This window comes from Pithys albifrons, chromosome 4 (assembly GCF_047495875.1).
Source record: "Pithys albifrons albifrons isolate INPA30051 chromosome 4, PitAlb_v1, whole genome shotgun sequence".
In the NCBI taxonomy this organism is placed as follows: domain Eukaryota; kingdom Metazoa; phylum Chordata; class Aves; order Passeriformes; family Thamnophilidae; genus Pithys; species Pithys albifrons.
Window position 1 is genome coordinate 89,388,983 of NC_092461.1, and position 21,948 is coordinate 89,410,930.

The 21,948-nt window shown below is 43.9% G+C and overlaps 2 protein-coding genes across 4 annotated transcripts in view; one reads left to right on the plus strand and one right to left on the minus strand.

Annotated features, from left to right (window-relative positions):
- Positions 1-18,757, minus strand: part of PTGR3 (prostaglandin reductase 3) — a 33,423-nt gene extending 14,666 nt beyond the window's left edge. For 2 of the 3 annotated variants that reach the window (XR_011697769.1, XR_011697768.1), the window contains exon 1: positions 17,756-17,846. Coding sequence is in view for 1 of the 3 variants with exons in the window: in XM_071554927.1 (XP_071411028.1) it covers positions 11,010-11,934; positions 17,756-18,045 (1,215 nt within the window). In the remaining 2 variants the exon portion in view is untranslated. Of the gene's footprint in view, positions 1-10,201; positions 11,935-17,755 lie in introns of those variants that run through there. The other variant, XM_071554927.1, reaches the window with a different exon arrangement.
- Positions 18,758-19,833: 1,076 nt separating this feature from the next.
- The window catches only part of TSHZ1 (teashirt zinc finger homeobox 1), a 58,552-nt gene continuing 56,437 nt past the window's right edge, over positions 19,834-21,948 (plus strand). Inside the window, exon 1 of the mRNA XM_071554929.1 lies at positions 19,834-21,460. Coding sequence (XP_071411030.1) covers positions 21,421-21,460 — 40 coding nt within the window. The 5' untranslated portion in view covers positions 19,834-21,420. The remainder of the gene's footprint in view (positions 21,461-21,948) is intronic.

Here is a 21,948-nt window from a genome sequence, read left to right on the forward strand (position 1 = left end):
CTTTGTGTGAAATCAGCTTTATCATCTACATGTTTAGGTCCTCTTTACACTTCTTTGCTTGTATACAGAAGGTCATTATATTAAAGAATGGATCCTACCAGGGATGCCAGTCAAGAATTTCTTATTGTTGCAGTCAAGAATTTCTAGAGCCTTAGGGGAAAAAAACCTGTCACTGCCTTTCCCAGAAATAACTGAAAGGGCTAATGAAGTTTGGGGGATCTCAAAGGTATTGACAATATATGGCCTGATGCAGGCAAGAAAAACCTCAGGTCTTTCAGAAAAACAGCAGGTAAAAAAAATTTCTGTAGCCTTCCCCCTTCTAAATCTAATAAAATGAAATTACTTAAAGGCCAATAAGCTTCTTGGGTGAACTTTGCCCTGGAAATAGTGTTGTATTATTACCCAAAACAAAATAATGCAGTCAAAGAAAATGGTTGATATCTTTCTAATGAGCTATTGTTAAGACACCCTTCGATCTTATCTCCTTTCATGGCCTGATGCAAAGAGTAGCATCCAGAGGTCTCAAGTGTATTTTGAGTGCTGCTAGGAAAGTACAAATGAGAAAACAGACTTAATTGCACTGCTTACTGCATCTGGAGGTCCATGTGGTTTGACTGGCTGTGTTAGGACACCCTGTAATTTGGAGGAATTCTCTGTGCATTGGCACCATAAATGTACTGCTGTCTAAAGGATGGTTAATAATCTAAAGCTGGCTGTTAACATTGCTGGAGCTGGTGTCTATAATTTCAACAAGTGACCTGAATGACTCTGAAATGAAAGACTGAAATGTCACTCTCTTCCTTTACTTTGTTTGCCTTGAGCAAAGACTGCTCCAGATTGTGTACATCCACCGAGGTCCAAATGATGAAAGGGCAGTGTGTAAGCATAGATTCATGGCTCTGCTAAACCTCTCGGTTCCAGAAGAATAGTAGGGAACATGGGGAGGAGGGCGCAGGACAAAAATAAGACAATCTCTTCCAGAGCAGCTTCCACTGTAGCTATCTTTTGCCATGTCTGAGCATGTAGAAGTGAGCCTGGTTATAGAGACCTGAATCTCCCATGCTCTCTAGCTGCCAGCCACAAGTAAATCAGACCTGATGCCTGTAGCTAAAGGCAAACCAAATAGTTTCCATTATCCCAGTATTTATTTTGCACCTGCTGCTGTAACATCTATGTAACAACAGTTATGTATGACAAAAGGCAGTCTGGCCTGATTATTTCGCTGTTTCTTTTCATTATGCTGAGCGAGTGAGCAAGCAGATGACTCGTATTCTTTGTATGAGGTAGAACTGTAGAATTATGTAGGTTGGAAAAGACATTTACGATCATCACAGTGTCACAGACCATCCAGCTGAGACACCTCTGGAGTGGCAAGAGCAAAGACCTTTGTTGTCAGGAATCTTAAACCCTTGTTTCTGTTGTACTTCGTTGGTACAGCTCAGGTGCAGTAAAGGAGTAAAATACTATCAGTAAAATTGAGAAAGTTCAGTATTTGCATTTCATTTGGAAACCTATGGCGTTTTGGGCATATTTTCACTGGACAACCTGAGCAAGGCTGATTGAAGATCAGTCTCTGCATTAATATATACAAGGTATGGAGAGCTGGTGCATTTCAGAGCAAAGCCAGACTGCCAGGCACAGAACCAGGGCAACCCTGGAACAAACAATGGGACTGAGTGTTAGGGTTGATGGTTTATTTTTAAATACAGTGTTGAAAAAAGAGATTAAGTCACTCACAACATTCTGAAACTATATTTTCTTGGAGTGCAAATACACGTGTTTTCAGCCCTTTGTTCATGTTGCCTGATGTACAGGTATCAGAACTGGGGGTTGTTCAACCTTTCAACTTACTGTGTGACAGATAGGAAAGCACTGGAACAGTACCATTCTCTGTATTCCCTCTGGTACAGTATGGCTAGTTTTCAAGGACCAAGAAACTTTTCCATCATTTGGAGAAGAATATATGTCAGTTGTACTCTGACAAGATTATGCTGGGAAGATCCAACAAAATCTAAGCCTGAATGACCATGTTCATTCCCCACCAGCCATCACGAAGCTACTATTAACATTTTGTTTTTACTGAAAACATTAAGAGGCACTGCTGTGATTCATGTATGACTGGTAAAGTTCTGACTCTATTTCTGGAAGCAATCATCTTCCCACCCACATTTGTCTCTAATTAGTTGAAAATGTGATATAATGTCAGGAAGGTGGAAGAAAATAATCTAGAAAGCAAGGACACTGGCCTTAGCGCTCACTGCAGTGTATTTGAGACCAACTTCTGTTAGATTTAGGACTGTACCTGATTTACATGGGGGGAAAAAAGCCTGTTGCTACTTCTTGAGCTCATCTGAAGTGAGTACAAACTTTGGGTTTCATCCAGTCACCCAAACACCACTAACAACATCCTTTTTTTGCCCCTACTAGCTGCAACCCTTGTCTCTACAGCATCTTTATCCACAGCCTGCCACTCACCTTTTAGGAATCTGGTTCATATCACATGAACCATTGCTGAACTGTTTTGTACTGCTACAACTTTGCTGGAAAGGAAGACTATTTAGCTCTTTACTCTTCACACTATGATGTATATTATGTGACTGCTGAATATGTCAGCTTTTCACAAACAAGAGAGAAAGAAATGCAACAGAAGTTGCCTCATCACATTAAATTGTACTATCAACAGAATGAAAGACACTGAAAATTAAATCATGTAGGTGGAAAGAGTCCTTGGTGGGTTCTATGTAGCTAGAAAATATCTCATACATTTAAAATAAAAATTATATCAGCTTCTGTGGTAAAATGGAAACTGGATATATTTGCCATAAATCTACTCAAATTTTGTTGCAGAGCCTATAGGCAAAACTGTGTGCTTTGTTAGGTTTACATGTTTCAAAACAAGGATACTTGACCCACCCACCCTGAAAAGGGAGAGGAAAGCCTGAAACATTTTCAGCAGCCTTCCCCTCTATGATTATTTCACCTCTTGTTTTTATTGTGAGTAGAGAGGAAGACAGAAAGAAAGAAGGAAAGGAAATGGAAATACATATCAAGTAAGTCAGGCTTGTGACTTCCATGTGTGAGGGGAAGAACTAGTTTTTTCAAACTAGGATGGACAATAAGCTGTCCTTCACAGTCCAATCATTTAGAGAAGCCTAATACCTGAGAACTGGAAGGTCGCCTTTTTAGCACTTCCTCTGGAGCAAGGCTTGCTTTGCTGCCCACCCAACACCAGAAATTGCAAAGCTGCTGCCATTGCCACCATAGCTCTTACAACATCGTTGACCGTGAACACACTGAGTTTCCCAAGACTTTGGGAGTTATCAGGAGGCCCTGGGAAATTTCACTACAACTTGGGGTTCGGCAGGTCTGTCTTAGAACTGTTGTTTCCAGCTGCATGAACACAAACACAGAAACAAGAGCCAGGTTCTCCACAGAGACTGTTTTTACACTGTTTCAAGAGAGTTATTGTTCATTTACATTCCCAGGAGAGGAAATTGACTCAATATCTCATTTGTGGGCACTTGTGATAGTAGATTGAGGTTTCCCACCTCAGTAAGAAGTCAAATGATCCAGTAACTGACTCTGCATCTCGATTGCTGAGGATAGAGTAAAATAAAGATTTTATCCACTTTTATCTGGCTACTCTTGCCACACCCTATGCAGGGAGGAAAGGTACATTATGCTTGTATGCAGGGGTTATTTTGAAAGTAACACAACCTAAGGAAAACCCCTCATTGGGGTTTCAATGAGGGATTACACATAGTGACAAAGGGCAAGTAAGCCAGGTGTTATTCTTGTTTAACATTATGGAATGGCTTTCAAAACTCTGGATACAAATAAAACTTTCCATTAGGCTGCCAGCAACACTCATGCCAATAATGCTGTGCCAATGTGAATGAAGCTGGGATGTTTTTCTTTGTAGCAATCAAACATGCCACACAATGCATTTCTGTGGAGTTCTCTTTCTTGAGTGGTTGAAATCACTTGGCTGGCAGCCTTGTGCCTCCCAGCTCACCTGAGGCATGCTGTAATCAGCCAGAACTGCACTGCATGTCATGTCTTACTGCTTCCAGAAAATATACAAATTTCCTTTCCTTCTATTCCCTTTGTGAATGAGTCCCTTAGGGGTATGGTTTTAAGACAGCACACAAGAAGCCTATGCACAGATCCCCGTAACACATAATGAGATTTGTGTGCCTGCCTACTTTCTCCGAAAATGAACTCTAGAACAGCAGAAGTGACTTGGTCTGGCACTCACTTGGTCCTTTTGACCTCCCTCCCTCTTGTGACAGGAGAGAAAGACTTTCCCCTCCTCTTACAGAAAGCCTGGAGGGCAGATTTTTATGATGTGCTGTCTGGTCTTGCAGTAAACAGAGACATTTCTTGAGGTTTTTAGAGTCATCAGCACCAGTGCTGAAAAAAGATAGTTGTTCAACACTTCATGGGATAAACTTGTCTCAAGAGTACAGGTGCAATGAGTCTACCTGTCCTATGACAAAAGTCTCGAATGCAGAGTTTTTGCTTCAAAATGACATCAGAAAACACTTGAAGTCCAGGAGAGCTAACTGCTTATGACAAGTAAAAAAGTCTCACGTGCAGAATAGGTGCCAAGAGCTCATCTTCTTTCTAAACCTTTATTTGTTATTACAGCACAGTGCAGGATTCAGTGAAGTTTCCCTGTGGAAACCCCCCTATGCAGACCCATGTAAGCTTCTTGTACATAGCCCATTTTTAATGCTTTTTTGGAAGACCTACAAAAAAAAAAAGTTGGAGAGAGAACATGCCAAACCACCACCAAAATCTCTGGGCTATTATGGACTGGGGGAAGGTTTCTTGCAGTCTGTCAGGATCCATGCTGAGTGCCTGGGGAGCTGAAAACTGCTCTTGTCCTCTGATAAGGGCTTTACATGAAGCAGGCTCTGCTGGAGGTACAGCAACTTAGAATTCGTGTTGAACCAGCACTGCCAAAATGCCCTTATAACCAGCATCAAATGAAGTGGTATCAAAAATCCTGCTGCCCTATAATGTAAGTAAAGAATGTGAGTTTAAAGGGGGAAAATATACATTGAAAATTATAACTGAGATCAGAGCACTGTGTGCCTAGGCCATGTACACAGAATTCTGTTGTCTCTCACTGAGAATCAGCAGGCTGTACCTCACAATTTCTTGGGGTTTGCCTTGGGCCTGGTCTAGAGGTACTTTTGTATTAGTAAAACACAGCAAGTGCAGTAAGTGTTTACCCTGCTGATGTTACCATTTCATGTAGTCTAATAAGATCCAGCTTTTATTTATGTGTATATCCATGCTTGTGAGAGGCAAAAAGAATGCACCAGCTGGAGAGGAAAAAGGAAAAAATAAGAATATTCCCATGTACCTACATAAGGAGTTAATGCAATGGGGCATATATGAAGGGGTTAAAACACTACACAGGTACAGATCCTGTGGCAATTACAAATGTTATTGAAATAAAAACCAGAAACAGGAAGCCAAAAAACAGGTCCCTAAGGCAGGCATCTGTCTTAAATGATATCATTTGTCAAGTTTCCAGCATTTTGTGGTTGTGAACACAAAAAGAAGTTCTGTGTTACACTAAGGACATTACATACTCATTAGTTGGAATGTTCCTGAAGTACATAATACAGGATTTTCATTTAATAAGAAGCAGCTACTTGCAACTGTGCTGCACATAAAATAAATTCTGGGCATGCTAATTGCCATTCGAGGATGTTCTGCCTAATTTTTGACAGGTTTTTCTTCCCCTCCCCCCTTAGACTACACTGTAAAAATTGTAAGCAGAATGTATTACTAAAGTTTTAAAATATTTTGAGAATACTTTCTTATTTATGAAATCTGGATTTCTGCAATTATGAACAATGAAGGCTTTAATGTAGATATTTGGAAAACAAAAAGGGAAAAAACCCCTAGGATTATTGTAGCAAGAAGGGGAGTAGTAAGAAAGCAAAATACATACGCATGCATGTCTCTTGGTACAGTAAGTCTTCAAGTCACCACCCCACCTCTCGAAGAACAAACTTAGCTGTAATTAATTGTTATAGTTCCTCTATCTGAACACTGTTAGTGCATTAGTTTTAACTAATATGTAAGCTTCCCCCTCGCTGCCCTGACAATGACCTTAAGCTTCACATGGTAGGAAAGCCACTTGCTGTAGAATAGAATAGTAATTTATCCACCATGATTGTTCAGCCCTGGCTCCTCTGTAGAACAGCAACTGACAATTGTGCTGCATTATGGATGGTACATTTGTGGTGTGTACAATAGTGTGCAGAGCATCAAACTCACATCCCTGAACTCTGCAAGCAAGGTTTGAAAGTGTAGAAAGAAGTGATCACTTGCTAAGTGACATCCTTCCATTTCCAAATTTTTTTCCTCCCTCCAAATAACTTCCCCCATTTTTTTTCTCAAAAGAAAGATCAGTATTGTTTTCTCAGCTTAAGGAAGAGTAGTATGTAGTTTTCCATTCAAAAAAGTATGTAATCATAATAATGATGATTAAAAAAACCCATTACTTTGCTTTTATTTTACCTGGGATTTCCCTGCTTCTTTCCACATTTTGGGATTTAGCATATTCCGTCAAAACACAATAAATTTCTATTCTGTAGCTTAAGGGATCCATCAGTTAAAATGTTAGTCTTTCATCTTTATTACCCTCCCATTAAAATGAAAGAAACCGGGACACACTTCAGTTTAGAAGAAGCAATTTAGTTGGTAATGTCCTTACTACTCAAGTCTTTACAAAGAGAGAAAGTGCATTACTGCTTATATTTCACACATCTATCTGCATAAGAAGCAACTAAAGCTTTCAGACACATATGATATTAAATTTAATAATATTCTTTGATTAGATTATTTTATTTCAACATTTTTCCATTACCAGTCATTTCCCGTACGCATTTACATTCATAAAACCTGAAGGTTTTTCTTTGTTTGTATGTGTTTATACGTATTCATAAAGCAAGGAAAAGATTTTCTGTTTTGCTACAGCTGTTAGATTTGAACAGAACAGATTAATAACTAGCCACCACGTAGGACTAGGTTTTCTTGTACACTGCACCAGTAACCCTTTGCTATAATGAGGACACAAAGAGGCTCATATCAGGCTGCTCCTCTTCTTCATAACTCAAAAGCATCACAGTGGCAATAGCCTCTAGTGCTATTTGTCTTTAGTGCAGTTGTGACACTTCGGCATGATCCATAATTTGGCAGCTATTTACCGTGACATTTCCCTTCAGTGCAGCCATAACATTCAGTGAAGCCATTATTTGGTTCCATTTACCATATAAATTGTATTGTCGTGCATGCATGCTAGCAGCTACATTAGGCACCTGAAAATGAGTAAATCTTGTAAAATAGATACTAACAGCTATTCAGCAGAGAAATTTCTTTACTCCTCAGACAGAAGTAGGTATATAATATCTGCAAACACTACTGCGAACTTTTTCTTCAGAGACTGTAATTATTTGTATGCACATGACACAACAGTTATTCCTATACACTTACTAAATATGTACGTTGCCTGTATATATACATATACACACACACAGGCACACGTACAAACATATAGCAAACTACTGTTTGAGAGAAACCTAACTTAATTCAAAAAGGTATTAGGAGATTCCAGCATAGCAGTTAAGTAGGAAGCATGTCTGTAAAATGTGCTGAGGGTTGCAGGCCAGGAGAGAGCGAGTGAGTACTTGTGTGTCCATGTGCGCGTGCGTATGCACACATGTGACAGACTCAGGAAAAAAGCCAGCTCTTCATCTAGTTCTTTGTTGTTTTTCCATGGAAGCATATGTGTGTAGGGAAGGGAAATTCAGTTATTAGCCTCAGCAAACAATGCCAGATTCCTCTGTAGCAAATTCATTTAGAAAGGTAAAATTAGGATGTATTGCTAGCAACCACATCTCAATGAGCTGCTATTATTAATAGTATTATTATTTAAATCCCTGCTCTCTACATATAGTATACTTAGTACTTCCAAGGCAAATGTATTATTATTTTTAATCATTTAAGTCCCCACTGTGCACACAGCTTTTAATACACCTTTTTTGCAAGCATATTAAGTGTATTGTTATTAATCCCTTGCTGTGACTCTACAGTATTTCTTTCCCTTGTATGTTCAATGTCCTATCATCATTTAAACCCCTCAGTGTGTGCATGCCATATACATTTTCCTAGCCATCTAATATTTAAACATTATTTAAATCCATCATAGCTTACTTATTCAAAGTCTGCCCTGCTCCCATAACTGTAAGTTTGCAGAGTATACTTTTAAATAAAGAGAAGTTGCTTTTTTCTTTCCTCCCTGCAAACCAAAGTTTAAGAAACTCAACAGAAAAGCTTTATCTGCATGCTTCAGAAATACTTTTCACCCTCTCTCTCAATCGATAATGCTCTCTTTCAGCAATATAAAGGATAGAAATTGTATCTTTAAAGCCAAACATTGCTCCTTCATTTCAGATTTATTCATGGAAGATCAATCACATTTATCCTGAGTTATCCCTTCAGCTTAACACAGGCATTTGATGAAAAGGACCAGCCCAGTGACCATAGCCTAATCCAAACACCAAAACAGCTATGAAATGTGTACACTGGCCATACAAGCTCTACATATAACAAACATAAACCTTTCATTAATGCTGTGATCAGTATGAAAGTGCTAAACAGTAATCCTGAATCCAAAATTAAAACTGACTCCATGTCATACCTGAGTATATGTGTATGAAACTTCCAAAGGTTCCTCTCTTCCCTTACTTTGACCAGTGAAAGAGCCTGGGACAGTTGCATTACACAATGTTATATATGAAGTAACATATTAAAAAGAAAGTAGAACGTTGTATGCCCAAAGTATGTTGTATGCCACTACAAGAATTTTCTTATGACAAAAACACATGGAATTTACTGCCTCAGGAACACTAGATCTACTGAACTGACAGCAATCAATACATCGGAAAATTGGGCCACTTGGATGGATTTTGGCATTTGTCTGCAACTCCTCCGTACATGTAACAGATGTAATCAACTTTATTCTTTTTAATTTGCCATAGTACATCCCAAGCAACATTTCTTTTAAGATGCATTTATATACTGAGGACATCGCCTTGTCTCTGACAAAAGACACCATGTGACTAAGAACAAAATAGAGAGAACTTTGCATGCTCTCATATGCTACTTGAGTGTTTGCATCTTTCTAGCATCCAGGTGGAAGGCCAATAATTATCCAAACACAAACACACCACAGTATTTGTAATATTAGAGATGAAAGTGGAAGTATGTTTCTAACAGCAGATCTTAGTGAAAACAAAAATCTTAGTGGTTTGATGCTTACCCTGAGTAAAAGAGAAATGGGAACAAACGCTCAAGCTATTTTGCCATTCCCCAAATCCACCAAAGTGAGCCTAAACCTAATGGTCAGGCATAGTCCCAAAAAGGGACAGTTCTCCACTGTACACAATTCTTTATGATGCTAATGACACATGCACTAAAAAAAACAGTAAAAATGCACTAAATCAAAATTAGAAATAAATTTTCTGTCTGTACTGCTGAATAAAAGTTTTCCTATGTTACTTTTAAAAATTTGTGTACAGTCAGTCCTGAGTAATGCCCTAAAATTAGGTTCACCCTGGATTTTTTCCTTCAATCCCTATACCTTATTGGTCTATCATTATGTTTATTATGAGGTGTATGATCTTAGGAAATTTCCATCTCTCCAACTGCATACAAATGAATGTAATTTCAAAAGATGTGGCAAAATTGGCCTTTAATATTTTAAATGTTTGCTATGGAAATAAGAGATGTGGAGCAAGCAGTTTCAAGTATTTTATTGTTCTGGAAAATATTACGCTTAAAGCTGGAATTCCCACTGTATGCACCATTAATAATATCTATTAAGTGAGGAAGAATTTTCAAAATTTTACAAAACCTTTTAACTGCACCCACGAAATAGTCTATGGCTAAGCATTGGTACATTTACCAGGTACTGTGACTGTAGTTTAAAATGGTCTTGCTGTTTGTAAAAGGGCTTCTGCAGAAGCAATATTTGGTAAAAGTAGAAGTAGCAGCCTGCTTATGTGAAGTCACTTCAAGAACGAGCAGTCAAAGAACTCTGCAAAACAGAGCATATCTACAAAAGAGCTAGTCAGCAAGAAACATATGAATATGAATAAATGCCAGGATATTTAAATAGCTTTTAAAACTTTATTTAATCTTCAAAAAATTTACAGGACCTGAACACACATGAACATGGCTCAAAATCCCACTCCAACAATCCTGCAATACTGACTGATGGAGAGAGCAGACAGTAAACAGTAGCAGGAGAAACTGAAAGGGCAAGAAAATGAGACTATGTTGCAACTTGTACTTAAAGATTTAAAAGAAAATTGCACAGTTGTTTACAGTTACGAAAGACATGATTGGGAAAAAAAAAAGTCAAGTTGCTTAATATTACTGACATGTCAGCATTGGTGGATAAATTTCCCTGTGTAACTAGTCAAGGAATATTACTATGATCCATGATGCAACTAAATTATGATTATCATGTTTGTGACAAAAATCAAGAGCATTTTTTTCCCCAGACACTTCAAGAGATTAACAGAGCAATCCAAAGATACAACTTTTTATTTAGTCTTGTTCTAACAATTTTATTTTTAAATAAGGGAATAAAAATTGGCAGAAGATTTTTTTTTCTCTGAGCTGAACTGAAGACTTATCAAATCAGTCTGTCAGACTAAATCTGCCTCGGCATCAAAAGTTACTCTGTCAAGAACAATGGTTTTGTCTCACGCTAACCTAAATGACAGAATCAAACACAGGCCCATTAAGTCTGTGCTACAGACTCAAAAAACCCTAAACCCACCCTTTTTTATTAACACCTTAGTGCTGTTTTTTAATATAATGTCCATTACTAAGCTTAAAAAAAGAAATTGTTTCTAGTAAATCTGGGTCATAAAGTGCCCATTTTCTCTCTTCTGATTTATATCATTGTTCTGTTTTTACAGCTTACTGTTGACAGAGTGAGGTAATTCAACTACAATTTTTCCAATGTTTTTTCCCATGTACATGTAATCTACAGCACGGAATACAGACTCCAAGCCAGTGAACTTGCCCTCCGAAGACATGTCTCCAAAGTCCACCTCACAAACCAGGTCTCCTCTTTCATACATATCGAGCAAATGCTTCAGAGCCATTTTGTATTCAGAAAGGTAATGGTTCAAGAAGAAACCCCGGATGCTGGCAGACTTCTTCAACAGTTTTGCTGGCAATAACTCTGCTTTAATGGGCTGAAGGCCAGTGGGGTTTTGGTAGCCAGTGATAAACCCAATAACTATCAGACGCCCTTTGACAGCCAAGGAATTGAGAGCCAAGTCAAACATCTTTCCCCCAACGGATTCATACACCACATCCACACCTTCGGGGTAGTTCTTCCTAAGCACAGATTCGACATTTTCAGTTTTATAGTTGATCGTACGGTCACAGCCAATGGATTTCAGAAAACCACCCTTTTCATCACTAGAACAGGTTCCAATTACATGGCATTTTGCCTTCTTTGCAAGCTGCACAGCGAACTGGCCCGTTCCTCCAGCCGCTGCTGTCACCAGCACCTTCTTGCCTTCAGACAGGTCTCCAAGCTCTTTCAAACTGATGTATGCAGTAGCGCCACTTACCATTAAAGTAAGAAACTCAGGTTTCACTGAGGGTAGAGGAACTGCTTGTCTGGCAGGCACAACTGTGTATTCAGCAAAGGAACCTGCCTTCACATAGGCCACAGCTTGACCCACTGTAAAATCTGCACTAGCACTGAGTCCTAACGCTACCACGTCACCGACACCTTCAAACCCTATATCAAATGGAGGTTTAACTGATGCGTCATATCGACCAGCTGAGTAGTTTATGTCAGATGCATTAATGCCGACAAATCTAGAAGAAAACAAAAGTTGTATTAACGAGATTTACTCCTTATCAAGTTTTCATCCTATAAGAAACCTTCAATTTAAATTTGTGGGATAAATACAAGATTTATTCTGATTATTGGTATATTTCAACAATGAGTACACTCCAGAGACTACTTTCATCAGACTTCCATAGTTTGCATTCTGTTACTCTAGAATTACAGACAAATTTTCCAAACAAAAAAATTACAAAAAGCCCCACACCCCAAATCCAAACAAACAAACCAACCCCTTATATTTTCCTGAGGTCCATTTGACCAAGCTAAGCAAGCTAAAAATAATTCTGTAAAAGATTAAAGTATGAAAATTAATTGACCACTTTAGACAAGATGTGAAAGCACTGAAGAATAAAACATGCAGAGCGGTAAATATGTGGATTCTGGCAACAAATTTACATTTTTGAATATAATAATACTGTTAATGACTAATGATCATATTAACTATCGATGTCATTTGCAAGGTCATGTTACTGTAGGCAAGTACTTTTTAATTGATGGAGTCACTACAGCAAATTTGCCTTTTGATGTAGCTAATGTCAACGTTAAAATATTTTTCTTTATATAAATTACTTGCAACAAATCAAAACAACCTTGCACAGAAGGATTAAAATTTAAAAACTGAATATCAAGTCCTACTGACCTCTAACAGGTGAAAATAGATTCTTTTTGTTTGTTTTTTTTTAGGGAAAGATTGAGATATTCTCACAACTTGATTAAGCACTAGGAGATAATGCATAAAACAAAGTTATGAGCTAGCTTAAATGCAAAGAATATTTAAGTTTGGGGTTCTTAAAGTAACAATATCTTTACATAGGCAAGGGAAGAGAGATTAGGGAAGGTTCTGTTAACTGGAAATGTTACAAAGAAGCACACGCAACAATTCCAGGACTGTTACTACATGTGGATGTGACAACTCGAAAGGTGTACCTGACATCACGTAAAAGCTGCAGAAGTAGACAAACAGTGCACTTTTAATTGTTGCAGTTAGCAACAAGCTCAAACCGTATGTGTGTGTAGTTTTAAATAGCTTGCACACAGAGTGAGGAGAACTAAACCCGCTTTGCTCCTTTTGATTTCCTTCATTCTTTACAGCATGGGGAGCTTCAAACTTTCACCAACGTTATATATAAAAAGACAAGTATGCGTAAACATTTCCATGCATAAAATAGGTGAAAGCGACTGTTGCTCTTAATTCACTGCTCTGCGGCAACAAAAACTGCTTATGTCTTGTTCGCAGATAGAAAAAAAATCTTCAATTATCCTGCTTTAGGGTGACTCCCATACCAGACTGCTAAAAGGTGTATAAAAATTGGTTACGGAGTTGCAGCTTCCGAAGCAAATCGTGTCCCTCGGGCGAGAGGCTGAAGACTTGGAGCACCGAGGCGAGACGTGCCGGCGCTGCCCCGGCCTCCTCCCGCCCTCACACCTCCGCCTCTGCGGAGGGGAGCGTACGGTGAGGGTGCTCGCCCCATCCCCTGCCTCATCGCTTCGCCCAGCCGGGGCTCTGGGAGACTGCGAGGCCGCCCCAGGGCGCTCAGTGCCCCCGGCCCCGACCCGCAAGGCAGGTCCTGGCTCCCCACTGGGCTCAGCCTCCTTCCTCACGCTGCCGGCGCGGCTGCCTTGGCGGGGTGGGGAGCAGCCGAGCCCTCGGCCGGGGCAGTGCACCCCAGGGAAGGGCAGGCAGCGCACCGCTAAAGAGTAACAAGCCCTCTTCTCTCCAGCAGCTTCCCCTCCCCGGTGCTGCGCGCAGCGGGGAGACCACAAAGGCAGGTAGAACAATCCTCCGAGGACAAAAACTTTGCGTGCGGTGAAGGGGCAAGTCGTGCGGGCACCGGACGCCTGGCGAGGAGGGTGCAGCACACGCACCGCTGCTTTTGTTCGGCAGCCGGAGAGGAGAGGAACCCGTCTCCGCCCGGGCCGCACCGCACCCAACTTGGTGCTGCCCGGCCGCGCCGGGCGAGAGATGCGGAGCTGCCGCGGGGCTGGAGCGGCCGGGCGGGGGATGCGGCGCCCGGGCAGAGGAGCGGCCCTGCCCACCGCTGCCCGCTCTGGCAGGGGCTGGGGCGGACAAAGCCGTGTGCGCTGCCCCGCTGCGCCGGGGGCTCGTCCCCGCCGCCCGCCCCCTGCAAACACACGCGTGCATGCACACACACACACACACGCACACACACACACACAGAGACACCCGTGCACACGCACCCGCGCCCCCCCATCCCCGTCTCTGCAGGGCTGCTGGGCCACGGGAAAATGAACCTCCCTGGGCTCCTGGGTTCATCATTATTAATCAACACACCCTGCCGTCCAGCCCTCCCCCGTAATTCTTTAAACCTCCTCTTTATTGTGTGCAAACTCAAAACTCCTGTTCGGCTTGTACCGGTTTGTTTGTGGGGGCTCTTTCTCCAATTTGCTTGTTGTTTTGTTTTTTTTTACAAGATTGTTTAGTCTCTTAGATTCCTTGCACATTAAAACGATCATAAGCACGGCCCGGATTAAAACACAGTGTCTAATTTGCCATGTCATTTCAGCTGACAGAAGTGTGGTGGGTAAGGATGTTCCTGCTGTTTCTTAGATTATTTTGCTTTTAAAAGTAGGAAAAAGCACAAATTACAACTTGAAGATCAGTTTACTAACTTCTGAGACTGAGGAAAGAGCACAGAAGTAATGATTACTTGGGGTGCTGATGGCTTTTAAGATCCTTTCCAGATCTTTTATATTGCACTGATTTACTTTTTAACTTTAAATCTATTCTTCAGTTTATAAGTTTCTAATTGAGGTTTGCTCCTTACATTTCAAGATGCAAATCTGAAGGGAGGGTGAAAAAAGCTTGAGATTGGCTTTTCTCAAAATAATTATGCACATTGAGTCACCCGTTTTATTTAAACTCAACAGGGTTGAACCTCCTCTTACAGAAAACAGGAGAACACTGCCGAGGGCAAGAAATGCTGCTTTTTGTACCACAACAAAGCATGAGACACTGAAAACCAGCACCACAGCCTTAAGCACAGACAAAACAAAGTCATCCAAACCAGTACCATGCAAGACAAACCAAACACTCAGCAGGAATAGTTCTCCACTTTCCCCACTGCAATCCACTACTCCCCTCCTTCAAAAAAACTTTCCCAACCCTTCTTACTCCCTTTCCTATAAACTTTGTTCCCATCTTCCAGCCCAACAGTAAATCCTTACAGGTATGTTGGTATTTAAGAAGGACCAAATCTTCACAGTCTTCTTCTTCAATAAAACAGAGAACTCTTGCTTCTTCACCTGCCCTTCCGTGCCCCCCCCCCCCCAACACAGGACAAATGGACATTATGAAACTTAAATGGCTTCATTAATAATTTTTGTCACCATTTCCCTACCTCTTCTACACAGAATCCAAGTTTAAAAAAATTGCTTGAAATGATTTCCAGTTTTAAAGGATTTTTGAATGGGTTATTTTCTTCTAGATAAAAAAGCAGAAATAAGGGTTGCTGGCACACTCCTCCAAAGAGGAAAGTTCCCCCTAACCACATCTTATTTTAAAATATCTATCTATGCACAGATTTTAATTTCCCATTCCCATAAATCCCAAACCAGATTTTATTGTGGTGAATGAGGATTGTTTTGCATGAAAAGCTCAAAGCAGTTAATACTATTCATGGGCATGACTGGGACTAAAATTAACAAATCTGCAAATGCCCTCTTAGAACTCAAGTCCTTTATTGTTTTGTTTTTAATTGTATGCTTCTACCTATTAGAAAATGTATAGTTGCATTTAGGGCTTGAGGGTTTTGTTAGTTTTTGTTGTTGTTGTTAACGAAATAGTCAGGGACTCATCCTTTTGGGATGGGATAATGCTTCCACGGAATGACTGAAGACGTGAAAACATTCAGACCTGGCTTCCAGCTGCAGCTTGCATATTACTAATGTTTTACAGAAATGTGATCCAGTGTCTTCTGTGATACTGTCCAGAAAATAACAGTAAATAAAGAAGAAATTATAGAAAAAAAAATGTAAGAACTCTAAATCTAGACTTCATCATTCACCTCTCTCCGCTTCATCCTCACTCATGCATGTGTGCCACCATAGGAACATGTGTGTAACAGGCTGATGTGTTTAAACACAGAAACTGCCAGTCTGAATCTCTGAACCAGCTCCTGCCTTTACTCTGGTATGAGCCCTTTTTCTACGAGGTGTGCACGTTCCACAAGCACCCAGGGAGCCCACCCAGAAAAGAGAGGGAGGAGAGGGAGAAGGGAAGAGTTACAGTGGAAGCTGTATAAAAAAATGAATAAGTTTTGAAAATTTACAGGAGGGAGGGGGTGGGATGAGAAGGCCTCTAAGTGCATATGTCGGGGGGAGGGGATTTGAGAAAAAAGGATGTGGCTCTGCCTTGTATTACAGAGACTTGCTGCTTGTATCTCAAGTCTTTCGACCTCTTCCACAAAAAGAAATTAACCTCCAGCTGGATGGCTGTTTCATGCCATTACTGTGTCACGGTCATTAGTGGATGCAGCAACACAATGTTTTAGACTTTGAGGTTTGGAGGGAGTTTTGGTCTCAGAAATCCTAGTGGGAGATGTCAGCATTGGATTAAAGTGCCACAGCAACTTTCTCGTCAGCTCTTGGAGGAGTCCCTGTTCTTCTTTGTCCTGACCCCTTTCCACTATGCATTTATGTGTTACATATGCACACATAAATTTATGTTACACATACACACACAGTCACACATTGCCTTAACAGAACTTGCAGCACTGTTCTCAAGGCAACTCAGTGCTTCTTCAAATCTCTAAGCACCCACGGAAAGCATGGCAAACTATGTGTTACTACGATTTCCTTGTTTGACAAGAATCTTAGAGCGCTGCTCTCTTCAGTGCCAGCCACGCAGTCTGCTCCAGAGCTCCCATAGTTTCAGCTTCCCCTCGTGAGCAGAGAAACGTCTGAACTTTAAAACGCTTAGTCTTAGCGCAAGGAACGACGGAGTCTGGGAAGGAGCTACCGAGAACGAACAGGTTTTTATGGAGATAGCTGCGGGGAGGCACATTTTGTCCTCGGGAGTCCTCATTTCACGGCGAGTTGGTCACCGTGCTGGGCGTGGGATTTACGGCGCATTATGCTAAGCAAAAATGTCACCTCCTCACTCTTCCCCCGACTCGGCTCCACTTTAAAAAGCCGCCAACAGCCGCAGGACTCGTCCCGCCGAGGGAGGCCGAGGCCCTGCCCCTCCCGCGAGGCGCGCAGGGCGGGGGCGGCGCCGGGCCCGACCCGCGGCCTCCTCGGCGGGAGGGACAGACGGGGCAGCGCCGAGCGAAGCGCGGCCGGGGCGGGCACACTGCGGTGCCGGGGCGCTGCGCGTCAGCGTCCCCGATGGAATGGTGCGGGGGCGATGGCGACACTCACGCCCGGGCAGCGACCTGGGAGGGGCTCTGCGAACGCCTCCCGGCGTCCCACTCCCTCCTCGGCGCTCCCCGAACGCAGCACTCGCCTCTTTTCCCGCCGCCCCCCCGCCCTGGCACAGGGGCCCCGCCGAGTTTCTCTTGCTTCGGGCAGGCGCACGCCGGGAGCAGACACACCCCCCGCCAGGGAAAGAGGAGGAGGAAGTGTCACCCTACACACGTGGATAGGGCGACCGTGCTGTAGCACCCGCCGTTCAAAACAACAAAACCAACAACAATAAAATGAAATTAACAGTCGCCAGATGGCGGCTGGTACAACTTTGGAGCCGGTCTCCAAAGTAAGGGCGCCTGTGGGAAGGGGCAGGCCACGAGGTGCCAGAAGCCGGCGGGGGCCGCCGCGGGGCCGGGGGCTCACCTGTTCCTGACAAGGAGGTCTCCGTCTCCCGGGAGTGGCACGGGCGAGTCCTGCTGAAGGGTGACCGCTTCCCTGAAGTTTTGGCTCAGCTTGGTCACCACCAGCTTCTTCATGGAGCTGGGGATGGACGAGCCCTGGAAATCCAGAAAGTGGCGGGAGTAGGACATGTCCAGGATGGGCCGCGACCAGTTGCCACCGAAGTAGGACCAGGCAGGACAGGGCTGGCGCCGCCACCACCACCGTGCTGCCCGGGAGCTCAGCCAAGCGCCGCTTTTCGCGCTAAAACTCATGCCCTGCCTCGGCTCTCTTCTGCTGCCTCGCTCAGGAGAGCTCCGGCTCGGGATGCTCCAAGCAGCTCGCAGGACCCGCCGGCAGAACCTGCCCTCTCGCAGCTATGTGTGTACGTAACCAGAGCCCCGCGCCGCAGGCTCGCCCTCCCCGCCCAGCCGGCCCCGCCGCCGCACGGAGATGCCGCCGGCGCAGCGGCGCCGAGATGGTGCCCCTGCGGCAGCCGCTCGTCTTCTGCCCGCTGGCGCTGCCGAGGAGCGAGGCCGGCCCGCTCCCGCGGCCGTCTGTCTGTCTGTCCCACCGGGGCCGCTCCTGCCCCCGCCTGCGCTGCCTGCCAGGAAGGCAGGTGTACGGCGGGCCGGGCTGTCTCCTAAAAGTGGTGGTGGTGGCTTTTAGTTTGCACCCTGCCTCTGACTAAGGGCTTTAAAAATCGGAAAGGGGGGGGGAAGGACAGACAGAGGAGAACCGCCTCGGATTACCCCCCCCGTCCCATTCTTTAGTTTACAAAAAGAGGTTATCTTCCTACAAAAAAAAACCCAAAAAACAAACAAACAAAAAAAGAAAACAAAAAGAGTGAGAAGAAAGCACGGTAAATTATCGGCCGGGGAAGGTTAGCTAAGCGGGCAGAAGTTGCAGCTAATCTCCGAGTGTTGTTATTAGCCGCCGCCGCAGAGCCGCTGCCCGCGGGCGGACGCTCCGCCCCTTCCGTGCGAAACGTTTCACTTCCTCGCAAGGTGCTACGAATCAACCCCGAGACGGCGGCGACGGCTCCGCGCTGCCGCGGGAGGGGATTTAAACGGGAAAGCTCTTCCCGCCGTCGCCGTCCTGCCGGCGGGGGAAGGGTAACAGGCTGCCCTCAGTTAGTTGGGGTCACAGGGGTCTACCCCCGCTCCCTGCTCCTACCAGGAAATATTTTTTTGGTTTTTCTCCTTTCTTTGACCATTAAAAAAAAAAAGAGATGCTCGCTGTAGATTACGTTTGGGTGAGGGAACCTGCGGAGGGAATCGACGGGGCCAAGAGACCGAAGTCAATGTTGTAATAGAGCCGCCAGTCCCAACTCGGTATAACTGAGGCAATGTAATAGAGGTGTTGCACCGATGTCGCGTGCAGTTCCCAGAATTAACTCCCTCCTACCAATATAAACTGCTCAATGCTTAATTGTGCGGTGTTAAGAAGGAAAAAAAAAATCCTCTTCTTCCCGAAAAAGAACAAAACTGCAGTTCCAAGTGTTTTCCTTTAGGAATCAGCTGGGTAGTTTTTATTTGCTTTCTTGACTTAAAAAAAAAAGAACCCTTCTGTTCTCGCAGCTAACATTATATAAATCCCCAGACACATACTGTGCAAAATGTATTAGCAGCATGTTTCATATGCTGCAGTTCTCGCTCTGCAATCTGTTAGTATTTTAAAGTAAGGATGAACTGTAATCTTCCACAAATCATTTTTAATTCAATGACGGGTAGACGTGTGCCACGGCGAGGTATCATCTCCTGCTTTTTTTTTTTAAGTTTGCTGGAACGAGACCTCTGCTGAAGTTAAATCAGCACATGCGTCTTGCACAGCACTTTAGCAAGTGGATTATAATAACAACCCCCTCAACGCGTGTCTCACATGAGGAATCTTTTATGCCGCGCTGTATTAAGACTTCTTTTCTTTTTTTTTTGTCATATTGTTTAGCTCTGGGAAAGGGAAAAAATGAAAACAAAGCAATTAAAAAGATTGACAGGTATGGGTTTGTGTGAGACCTATTTGTAATTGTCAGGGTGACGTGGGCAAGAGGAGGAGGAGTAACAAACTGAAGCAGGAAAAGCAGCTCGATGTGTCTGTCTATCAGTTGAGACTGTCTGAGAGCCCTGGGATCCGAATGTGTGTTATATTTCAGTGAAAAGAGAAGAGAGGGAGAGTGGATCTCTTTCTCTCCCAGGAGTTTAGGGGGGGGGGACAGTTCACGTTAATCTGTCCCACTCAGTGAATGTCTTTTCTTCCTCCCCCCCTCCCTCTTTGCACACACTCTCCGGGGTTTTTCTTGGTTTTGGCAATTTTTTTTTGTGTGTATGTGTTGTTTTTTTCTTTTTTTTTTCTTCTGTTGCAGATCAAGATCAGCCAAAAAAATTCCATGATAAAAAAAATGTGTTTGCATTATATTTAGTAGCAGAAGAAGCTTCGATTTGTGGACGAGAAAAAAAGGGGAAAGCAAGAGAGAAAAGTAGTCCTCTCCGGTGGTGACACTGTTTGATCTGTGACTGTTTGGAAGGTGGAGGAGTGACTGACATTTCCCATCCGGTGTATATGTATGTATGAGGGCTTTACTCCTTTTTATGATTTGCTTCCTTGCTCTTAGACTAAGTGCTGGGAGGAGAAGGAGAGACTGGATCGACCTCGTTTTTTGCACAATGAACAAACTATTATCAACGCAATAAAAAAAACAAACAAAAAACCCCCAACAACAGCAACAACACACAAATCCACGAGCTTGAAACAAGCCAGCGAGCGAGCGAGAAAGTTGCGCTTTGAGACTCTTTGATCTTGGAGAAAGCCTGAGAGGGGGGGAGTGACTGAATTTACCGTCTCATCGCCGCCGCTTGCTCGGCTCTCCACCGCGAAGAAGGAGAAGAAGACGAAGAAGTGATTAAGGAAAGGAGGGAGAGAAGGGGATAGAGGAAAAGGAGGGGGAAAAAAAGGAACGAAAGAAAGATAATGGATTTGGGCTACAGATTGAACTGATCAAATCTTATTTATTTTGCACATCTCCACTGGCATCTTCCCTGCTGCTGCTGCTGCCGAGAGGACTGAAGAGCTTTGTCTTATAAGGAACTTAAAAGAGAGAGAAAGAGAGCGAGAGTGTGTGAGAGAGAGAGGGAGGAAAATTAACCTTGTAAATGAAAACATTTCCTAAGCAAGTTTTTGGAGTGGCGGCGGAAATTGGCATCCCTGTCACCAGTCTGTGGCTTGCCTCATCCCACACCCCACCTTCCCCCCCGCCCCGCGCACCCCGCTCGCCGCGCCGGGAGCTGACCCGGGGGGGGGAACCCGGACCGGGCGAGAGGAGAACCCGACCAAACTTTTTCTGCTTCCTCCCCCCCCTCCTCCTTCCTCCTCCTCTCCCTCTCTCCCATTCCTCCCCACCCTCCCTCTCGCTCTTCCTAGGCGGAATTAGAAGTTGAATCCGCTTTCTTTTTTCCTTCCTCCCCCTCCCTCCTTCCCTCCCTCCCTCCTTCCCTCCCCCCCCTTCCCCTTTTATATTTTTTATTTTTTTATTTGTGTGTGTGCGTGCGCGGGTGTGTGCGTGTGTGTTTGTTTCTGCATGAAAAGAGGGGGATCGGAAGAGGAGTCCTGCGCGGAAACTCTGCGGCGGCGAGGCGGCGGCGGCGGCGGCAGCAATGCCGCGGAGAAAGCAGCAGGCACCCCGGCGCTCCGCAGGTAACACCCTCCGCCTCCCGCGCTGGGGTGCCGCGGGCACGGCAGGGGAGGGGTTAACCCGCCGGGAAGCATCGCCGTGGGGGGAGCGGTTGCTCCAGCCCCGCTGCAGATCTAAAACACCCCGGGTGGCTGCCTCTGGCGGGTTTGGGCTTTGGGGCGGAGTGGGGGGGGCGAAAGGGGGCGGGTGGGGGGAGCAGCACCATGGTGGGGAAGAGACAGGGGGCTGTAGTTTGTACTTCTTTGTACGCGGGAGCTGGAGGCATCGGCGTAGTTCCTGAGGTGTGTCACGCCAAGCCTGACAGCCTCCATCCTCTCCGCCGTTGCCAACACGTTTAAAACTAGAAACTTCATTTTGTTGCAGTCATGTAATCTCCGCATGCGGTTCCGCGTGTGCGTGTATGTGGTGCCCAGGGCAGCGCCGGGGAGGGGAGGGAGCTCCGCTGTGCCAGGGCAGGGATGGTCTGCTTTAAAAGTGTGTCAGACCGTAT